General features: G+C 51.4%; 1 protein-coding gene and 4 non-coding genes across 5 annotated transcripts; all 5 read left to right on the forward strand.

Annotated features, from left to right (window-relative positions):
• The first annotated feature begins 60 nt into the window (after positions 1 to 60).
• On the forward strand, positions 61 to 9,200 carry dkc1 (dyskeratosis congenita 1, dyskerin). Its single transcript, XM_061250354.1, has 15 exons — positions 61 to 154; positions 1,276 to 1,337; positions 1,774 to 1,860; positions 2,393 to 2,484; positions 2,925 to 3,109; positions 3,223 to 3,287; positions 3,716 to 3,842; positions 4,415 to 4,545; positions 4,986 to 5,129; positions 5,688 to 5,808; positions 6,471 to 6,589; positions 7,004 to 7,107; positions 7,518 to 7,563; positions 7,815 to 8,012; positions 8,408 to 9,200. Exons 1-15 carry the CDS (start codon positions 91 to 93, stop codon positions 8,471 to 8,473), a joined length of 1,611 nt encoding a protein of 536 aa, XP_061106338.1. The 5' UTR covers positions 61 to 90; the 3' UTR covers positions 8,474 to 9,200.
• LOC133134149 (small nucleolar RNA SNORD17) lies at positions 1,935 to 2,139 on the forward strand. The gene has a single exon (XR_009709267.1). It is a non-coding gene; the product is annotated as a small nucleolar RNA SNORD17 (small nucleolar RNA).
• Positions 2,550 to 2,626, forward strand: LOC133134189 (small nucleolar RNA SNORD83). The gene has a single exon (XR_009709298.1). It is a non-coding gene; the product is annotated as a small nucleolar RNA SNORD83 (small nucleolar RNA).
• LOC133134140 (small nucleolar RNA SNORA36 family) lies at positions 4,595 to 4,732 on the forward strand. The gene has a single exon (XR_009709258.1). It is a non-coding gene; the product is annotated as a small nucleolar RNA SNORA36 family (small nucleolar RNA).
• On the forward strand, positions 6,081 to 6,160 carry LOC133134188 (small nucleolar RNA SNORD83). The gene has a single exon (XR_009709297.1). It is a non-coding gene; the product is annotated as a small nucleolar RNA SNORD83 (small nucleolar RNA).
• Positions 9,201 to 9,531: the final 331 nt, after the last annotated feature.

Raw genomic sequence — 9,531 nt, forward strand, 5'->3', positions numbered from 1 at the left:
AAAACGTGCAAGCCTATCAGCGGCGCTTGTGACAGCAATCTCTTGAACTCTCGCGGTACGTCGGTTCGGCGGGATGTCCTGAAAACAGACATGCGCAGAAGTACACACGTGTTTCTTTCGGAGAGTCGCACTGTGAAGATGGCGGACGGAGAGAGTAAGTCTCCACGCATTTTCCTCGGTTTTAGCTAAGAGACAGGACATTTCAAGTACATTTTCGCATTTATAACGACGTATCGTTCAAGTAGCTCGCTAAAATTGCATGCATTTAATTATACGTGAAGATACGTGATGTTCTTCGAGATGTACGTAACTGATTTGATTTGCAGTGCCAAAATGGTGTGGCAACGTGTGAGAACCCGGTAACTGGGTTTAGAAAAACACGCATGCTCACACAAACGTTGTATTTTGCCAGCTAGTGAACTATTACCTTGTTCTTGCAGTCCAATGTACATTTTATTTCAATTCTATAGTACTATTTGTAGTAGTTACTTGCACTTTCGAAGGGTTTTGCCAATCAAAACTAGGTTACTCTTAGTAGTTAACTGATATCACTCATGGTTGCTTTGTTTAGTTCTTGGTCATCTAAAATTAATGACCTTGCCGAAGCTGTCGATTAGTTGGCTATTTCAATCTCTTTTACCAAACTTGTTAGACATTACAACGATCATCACGTAGAGAACTATAGCGCGCCACTAAGCTAGCTATATAACGTCGGGACGTTTGCTAGCTACATTTTCTATTTGAAAAACGGACACCGCTAACGTTACTAGTAACTAATTAATAAAAATACTAAATACATCAAATGCCGTTCGCGTATTTTGTTCGTGCTGTGGCCAGTTGGTACGGTACAGCTATCGGCTATCAGTAGCCGCAACTCCCCACGTGCTTGCAGACCTGCCACGTGGTTGTTGGTGATGTAGGACATTTGTCGGTGAAATGCTCACCCGGATACCGAATAAACCGTGAAGTTATCCCGAGTTATCGTCACTGCTGCGCTGTATGAAATTGGTAGCTTAAGTAACGTTAACTGGCGTTTTGCGCTTGGTTTGCAACCCCGAGTACCGCTGGACTGACCTAACTTCTACGTAGCTGCCAAAATATTTGTATTTGGTATTAAACGTGGCTGTCTTACGAAGATAAGTGGGTAGCACTTATTTGAGTTGGACTACCCTACGTTAGTGCTCATCGCTTGGGCTCAGCTGACGTCCATGACGTTAGGTGCTGGTGCACGAGGTGCTGTATGGACTTGTGTGTAACTTTCCCTTCCTTTCCCAGTTTCCTCAGCGAAGAAACACAAGAAGAGGAAGGAAAAGAAATTATCGGATGATGAAGTTGGGGTAAGAGGCTGTGTTCATATAGCGTTAGAACCTTGACTAACACCCAAATACCCAATAAATTATATTTGAGATATATATATAATTTGGCCTTTCATTCTTACTGGGTAGGTCACTATTCTGGAATTTTTCTAGTCTTGACTAGAATTTAATTCCTTGATTTGAACTACATTTGAATCCATTTTGCATTAAATTTAAGTTGTTCACACGGGGTGTGTTAGTGTATATATTAGTGTATGGGGTTTCTCTGGGCCTGGGGAGTTGGCTAATTGGGGACACAGTTGAAGTGATTAGTTGTTTATGGGAATTGTGCGCATTTTAACGCAGTTGTGTGTTTTTGAATTGTGCATGTGTTTATGGGGCATGTGTGCTTATGGGAATTGTGTGGGTTTATGGGAATTGAGCGTGCTTAACGCAGTTTCAACCCCGTGTCCCGCAGGACATCCAGGAAAGTGGCGAGTTCCTCATCAAGCCCGAGTCCAAGGTCGCCAGCCTGGACACATCTCAGTGGCCTCTGCTGCTGAAGGTACGTCTGACCCAGTAACTGCGCCCCGTGTTCTGTGACCTGCAGTTCAGCCTCCCGCCAGCAGGGGGCAGTGTGTGACGTGATGAACTTGTTTATCCATTCTCTGAGTGCTGCTGGCCTGCTCTCCGCAGCGCCCCTGTCTGTTCTGGACCTGGGCGTTTGGCTCCTCCCCCACTGCGAGCATCCAGTGTTCTACTGGCTGTCCTGTGGCTGGGGGCGTGGTCAGGGCGGGGCTTGTGGGCGTGGCAACCGCAAAGACGAGTGTAAACTCCTGATCGCACACTGGCTCTGAAAACGCATCATTAGTGGGGTTTCCGTCAAACCGTTTGAACTTTGAATTCCTCAGTAGAAATGGCTGAGATTCCCCCACCCAATCTTGTCCTCTTCCGAATATCCACAACTGTAGTCGGAAATTCATTTAACATTTGCAAAACGGTTGGATGGGAACTTAACCGCAGATGTTGGATTGTGTGTATAGGAGTGTATAAATGGCTCTGACTGATTTGTCTGATTTTGATTCTTTTGCGTGCAGAACTTTGACAAGCTGAACATTAGAACGGCACATTACACCCCTCTGCCCAACGGGTCAAACCCTCTGAAGAGGACCATTCAGGACTATGTCAGGTGAGGCTTCCGCTCAAATTAGGTGCATCTTGGGTATCTTAGACTGGGGTATCTTAGACTGGACAGCCACATGATGAATATAGATGGGTTGAGCACTTTTGTGCAAAGATGACCACTTATCTATCACCCTTTTCTGATGGCTGCATCCAAACGGACCCTTATGTCCTCATGTTCGACGCAGACCTGGGTCAAATAAGTATTTGTTTCGGATTCAGATACGTTTCTGTGCTCGATTAATCTGCCTGGTGTGATTGAGCCAATCAAGAAGACCAGAAGGTGGGTCTTACACTTTTATACTGTTCCCGTTACACCCGACAAGCTCAGCAAACCATAGAAAAGTATTGAAATCCAAAGCCATTACGTATTTGACTGAAGTCTGATGTGTAATTGAGTGATTTTTAGTCCCGCTCTGATTGGAGGACTGTCCCTGTCCCCTGCAGGTCGGGGTTCATTAACCTGGACAAGCCGGCGAACCCGTCTTCTCACGAGGTGGTGGCGTGGATCCGGCGCATCCTGCGCGTGGAGAAGACGGGGCACAGCGGCACGCTGGACCCCAAGGTCACGGGCTGCCTGATCGTGTGCGTGGACCGCGCCACGCGCCTCGTCAAGTCCCAGCAGAGCGCAGGTGAGCCCCCCCCCCCCCGTCTCGGGACCCCCTGCCCGTGGGAACCCCTGCCCCCCCCCGCAGCGATGCACACAGTAAACGCGGCCTCCCCCGTCTGCTCTTGTCCCCTGCAGGCAAAGAGTATGTGGGGATTGTTCGGCTGCACAACGCTCTAGAGAGCGAGCACCAGTTGGCGAGGGTAAGTGCTCGTGCTATCGTGCTATCGTGCTAGCGGCGCCTAGCGCTTTTATTGTGATATTTTCTTTGCTGTTAAAGGCCTATGGTGGAAGTTTTATACTCTGTGAATGTGAGAACTGTGTAATGTCCTGGCACTGAGTTATAGTTCAGTGCGTGTGAGGTATGTGACGTGATGAAGCTGTTTATCCATTCTCTGACGGCGGCGGGCTGTCGGTGGCGCTGTGGTCCGTTCTGGACCCCGGCGTCCCGGCCCCTCCCTCCCCTCCGGCTGCGTCCGTGTTTTACTGGGGCGGCTCGCTGTGGGGGAGGGGCTGGCCTGCTGTCGCGAGACGAGACGGATCTCCTGATCGCTTACGGACCGCCGGCGCCGATGCCGTCCGTCGTGGCGGGGGAAACTGTCCTGACCGCGCCGCTCACTTCCTGTTGTAGTGTCTGGAGACCCTGACGGGGGCGCTGTTCCAGAGACCGCCCCTGATCGCTGCGGTGAAGAGGCAGCTGAGGGTGCGAACTATCTACGAGAGCAAACTCATCGAGTACGACCCCGAGAGGAGGCTGGGTAAGCACTGAGTACAGCCCCAGGGCATGCTGGGTAGGAGCATACAGTACTGCCCCAGAGCATGCTGGGTAGTTGCATACAGTGCAGCCCCAGGGCATGCTGGGTAGGAGCATACAGTACAGCCCCAGGGCATGCTGGGTAAGAGCATACAGTGCAGCCCCAGGGCATGCTGGGTAGGAGCATACAGTGCAGCCCCAGGGCATGCTGGGTAGGAGCATACAGTACAGCCCCAGGGCATGCTGGGTAAGAGCATACAGTACAGCCCCAGGGCATGTTGGGTAGAATCTTGCTGTGTGGCCCCAGAGCATTCTGGGTAGTCTCAACTGTGCAGTCAGCCTGCTCATAAGAGCCTGCACTGCAATGGGATGGGCTGATCAAATGAGTGCTAGAATTAGTCTCCCAAGAATGAGAACTACACATGTAAATCGAAGCATTAATTTGGGAAAGTGTGATTGTGAATTCCCATTCAAGTGAAATGTCTCGTGAGTGGGCATTTATTGAAAAGGTTGAGTGAAAGTCCAGCGCGGTTTTTGGGGTGGCTCACTGTGGGAATGTTCCGGCTCTGTGTGCAGGGATCTTCTGGGTGAGCTGCGAGGCGGGGACCTACATCCGCACGCTGTGCGTGCACATGGGCCTCCTGCTGGGCGTGGGCGGGCAGATGCAGGAGCTGAGGAGGGTCCGGTCCGGGGTGCTGGGGGAGCGGGTAAGAGCAGAACTCTCCTCTCCTCTGGAGGCCCTGCTCGGGCGCGTTGGGCCAAAGTGTTGAGTTCAGTTCCGGGCCTTCTCCCCGGTCCTGGTAATTTAACTTTGGCACAGGGAATGGCAGGAGTGCACGGTTTTGTTTCTGAGGTGGCCGTGTGTGCCATTTCTCTCCACTCCTGCCTACAGGCATATCTGATGTGTATCGTATGATAACATTCATAAATTAACCACTCCGCTTTGGAAACAAACAAACCAAGCACTGCCTTTTTATTTGAAGAATTTAATTTGGTGGTTTACTTATGGGCAGGAGCTTGACATTAAAGGAACGTTTTTCTTGAGCTTTCTAACGCCAGGGGAAAGTGGTTCTTCCTTAAAGAGGAGTCCGTGTAGAGCCCTGTCCTCCGTTTGCTCGGGGTGTGACGTGCTGGTTCTCGTTTCCAGGACAACATGGTGACGATGCACGACGTGCTGGACGCCCAGTGGCAGTTTGACCACAACAAGGACGAGACCTACCTGCGCCGGGTCGTCTACCCGCTGGAGAAGCTGCTGGTGTCCCACAAGAGGATCGTCATGAAGGACAGCGCGGTGAGTCTGCCGGTCCCGGGAGCTCTGTGTGGGTCGGGGGGGTTTGTGTGTCGGCTGCTGTTCAGGGCTTAGAGCAGGGCTAACCAGCCCTGTTCCTAACGCAGCACACCTCATTCAACAGCAAGAGCAGGGCTGCCCAACCCTGTTCCTGGAGATCTACCTGTAGGTTTTCACTCCAACCATAACACAGCACACCTCATTCAACAGCTAGAGCAGGGCTGCCCAACCCTGCTCCTGGAGATCTACCATCCTGTAGGTTTTCACTCCAACCCTAACCAAGCACACCTCATTCAACAGCTTGATCTCAGCTGTCAGCTGTTAGAATTGGGTCTGCCAAATTAGGGTAGAAATGAAAACCTACAAGGAACCCATCTCTAGGAGCAGGGTTGGGCAGCCCGGCTCTAGCTGTTGAACGAGGTGTGCTTTGTTCGGGTTGGAGTGAAGACCTACAGGACGGTAGATCTCCAGGTTGGTTGGTTGCCCTGTCTGGAGCAGGCGGGTGTGTTGGCGGCGCTGCCCGCCCCTGGGTCCTGTAGTGAGTGGTTCCTGCCCCTGCAGGTGAACGCCATCTGCTACGGCGCCAAGATCATGCTCCCCGGCGTCCTGCGGTACGAGGACGGCATCGAGATCAACCAGGAGATCGTCATCATCACCACCAAGGGCGAGGCCGTCTGTCTGGGTACCTTTCCATTTCTTTACCTTTTTTACTGAAGACCTAGTAGTAGGGCAAGCACCCGGCCAAGGGGGAGGGGCGGGGAGGAGACCCTCAAACAGTTGATGGGAAGGAACCTCTCAAGCAGTTGATGGGAAGGAACCTCTCAAACAGTTGATGGGACTCCCCAATGGGAAGGAACCTGGCTAGAGAGTGGGGCCCGTCCTCTGCTGGCCAGCAGGGTGTAATGAAGCTAAAGGCTGAATCTCTTCTCAGAATGTTCTGGACCAGCTCCGTCAGCCACATGATGATGTGATATAGACTGCATTAGCACTCTGTGCAAAGATGACCTCTTATCTATCACCCATGTCTGATGGCTCTGCAGTGCTGGTATAGAGGGGTATATGTGCTGGTATAGAGGGGTATATATGCTGGTATAGAGGGGTATATATGCTGGTATAGATGGGCAGCCTACTGGCTGAGGTGATTGACTGAGACCTGGTGGTTCAAGACCTAGTGTAACTACGATATGATCTGTGCCGCTGTTGGGCCCTTGAACAAGGCCTTTAACCCTGCACTGCTCCAGGGAGGACGACTGTGGATTTGTTAACCTACCATGTAGTAAGTGACTGTTGGAGGTTTCAGTAACTCACTGCTCCCCCCCCCCCCCCCCCCCCCCTCTCTCTCAGCCATCGCCCTGATGACCACGGCGGTGATCTCCACCTGTGACCACGGCGTCGTGGCCAAGATCAAGAGGGTCATAATGGAGCGGGACACCTACCCCCGCAAGTGGGGCCTGGGCCCCAAGGTGAGGCCCGGCGGCCATTTTACCCTCGCTGTCACCGTCACACGCCAAGCCCCGTCTGTCCCCTGTTGGGCACGCGCCTCTGCTCTTGCCATCAGTCTTAATTCCTTAATGTGCCTCGTACTGTTTTCGCCGTTCATGTTCTTGTCATCCAAGACAATTTGTATCTTGTAATAAATAAAAGTACTCTTGTTTTTTCTTTTTGGATTTTGGGAGGTTGTTGGCAGTGTTAATTGAACGCCATTGTCGAATCGTAGTCCCTTGTGGATATTTTTCCTGCCGAGATGTTTGCTGGTGTCAAGCCAGTCAGGAAATTCTGAGATGTTCTCTGCTGTTCCCAGGCCAGTCAGAATGTTTCTCCCTGTGCTGAGACGATGTGATGGTTCTTGTGCTGAGAGTGTTCTCTGCTGTTCCCAGGCCAGTCAGAAGAAGATGATGATCCAGAAGGGCCTGCTGGACAAGCACGGGAAGCCCAACGGCAGCACGCCCGCCACCTGGAAGGAGGGATACGTGGACTACGGGTGGGCTGGCCGCAGAACGGGGGCATTCGGGGGTGGAGGGGGGTGTTTGAGATGTCGGGGTAGAGCACGCTGTCTGCAGACAGTTATCCCTTTTCTGTCTGCATGTGACTTTAGAGGGAGTCAGTCTGCAAAATGAACCCTCAGATTTCAGACCCAGTGTTCACCGCGCGTTCAGTGCGGGCTGGACCTCTGGTCTCTGTGGACATGTCCTGTGTCTGGAGGAGACTCCTCTCTTCCTGTGTCTCTGCTGCCCCACTGTGGTGGGCTGGTGAACTGTCTGGATTAAAGTTGCGTGGTCTACCTTGATTAGTTTTCCCACATGATTGTTGTTGAATGGTGAAAATAATGTAAAATGTTGTTAAACTGATTGAGTTCTGAGATGAATTCTGAAGTTTTTCATTTTATTTCAGCACGTCAAAGCCAGCTGCTCCTGAACAGGCTGCACAGCCCACCAAGGTGAGCAGGAACATTTTATTTTATTAACCTTCCTTTAACCAGGTAGTCTCTGAGATTAAAGATCTCCATTTCCATTCCTGCTGCCTACTTCATCCTTTAGAACTGAAACCAGTTCCCCGTAAAACTCTGGATTTCCTCCGGAGGTTGTGTTTTGGGTGTGCCATCGGCTCCTTTCCCCCGGTCATAACGGCTGTGTAGATATGTGTAGTTGAGTCGGTGCCTCGGTTTGACCGACGTCCTTCTCCCCGCAGAGGAAGCGGGAGGCCAGTGGAAGTGACAGTGACGTGCCCGCCCCCTCGGTGCCCGGCACGCCCAGCACGCCGAAGCCTGACGGCGAGGCCAAGAAGGAGAAGAAGAAAAAGAAGAAAGAGAAGAAGCTGAAGGCCTCTGAGGAGGGAGAGGAGGCCGCTGAACCAGCGGCTGAGGCTGAGGCAGAGACCACAATGGAGGTGAGAGAGGAGAGGGGCTCCTTATGGAGGGAGGGGAGAGGAGAGGAGAGGGGCTCCTTATGGAGGGACCGGTTGGGTCTGGATGCGGTTATGATATGATGGATGTGTGGTTAGTGTTATAAGTTATGGATATGGTGTGTTGGGTGTTATGGATATGATGGTGGGTGTGGTTGGTGTTATGGATATGATGGTGGGTGTGGTTGGTGTGATGGATATGGTGGTGGGTGGCAGACGGTTATCCCTCCTGCCTGTGAGTGGCTCTAGAGGGTGTCCGTCTGCTACATCACAGGGGGCTCCAGCCCTGCCCCCCCCTACACGCTGTGAATCCTGGGTAAGGAGCAGCCGCAGTGTAAGCTGGGTGAGTCTGACCGGTCCCGTTTGTGTTGTCTGCGCAGACCGGGGAGAGTGCCAAGAAGAAGAAAAAGAAGAAGAAACAGAAGGAGGCGGAGGAGGCAGAGTGAGGTCATGTGACCGGCCGCGGCATAGCGGAACGTTCTGGACTGTTGGCCTCCGTGAGGACTGAGCGGCGTGTCTGCAGAGCTGTGGACCCCCCCCTCCCCGCCCCGCCCCGCCCGTAAGCCTGGTTTATACTCCGTCGCTCAACGTTTCCGACGGCAGAATGAAAGTGCCACGCCACGTTTTGCGTTTGACTCCGGCGAAGGCTTACAGAGAGACTTCTGTTCCTATAGTAACGGGACGCCCGGCTGTTGGATGTCGACGCCCGTGTAGACCGCTCATTCCTCCATCTGGCTGTCCGATCACGCTGATGCTGTCCAACGTCACAACGTGTGCGAAACTGACTGACACTATCCCGTTGATGATTTGACGTTCTTCTTTCGAAGTATAAATCGGGCTTTACGCTTTCAGCTGTTTGTATCAGCCCCCCTCCCCCCCGGCACTGTATGCTTGTCGACGGTTACGACCGAAGCAAACTGTACAATACGGCTTTTTGGTTGTTTTTTTTTGTTTTTTTTACTTGTTTTGATCTTTTAAAAGTTCTCCCCCCTGGCATAAATCTGTGATATACTTGATTTAGTTTCTTGGGAGGGGGGTACACCCTACTGTAATGGGTGGAGACATGTTGATGGTGCAATGTCTTATTTTTGTACTGTAAATAAGTGGCAGTGACTTGTAAGTGGGGAGAAGTGTAATCATGAATATTATTCCAACAATGAATTTTTTTTTCTACTTGTGCCTTGTTTGGTTTGTTCAGAAGTTCACTCTGGAGAACCCTAGCGCCACCCTGTGGATGAAAATGGGATTGCAGAGGGTGGGGTGTGGAGACTGATACCAGTGGAGTGTTTCCTGTGTGAATTGGCACGTGCACACATTTGGCACTGTGGGGTTTTTTAGTGTTGCCACATAGCACGTTTGGTTAAACCCTGATGCCTCTGTAGATCTTATAGGAAGTTGGCTCTTTCGTTCATGTGCTTGTAAGAACAGAACTAAGACAAATTTGATTATTTTTTCCAATTTTAAGAACTTGTGAGCAATTGACATGTGATGGATCACGAGGATC

The sequence above is a fragment of the Conger conger genome, chromosome 7 (genome assembly GCF_963514075.1).
Source record: "Conger conger chromosome 7, fConCon1.1, whole genome shotgun sequence".
Classification (NCBI taxonomy): Eukaryota; Metazoa; Chordata; class Actinopteri; order Anguilliformes; family Congridae; genus Conger; species Conger conger.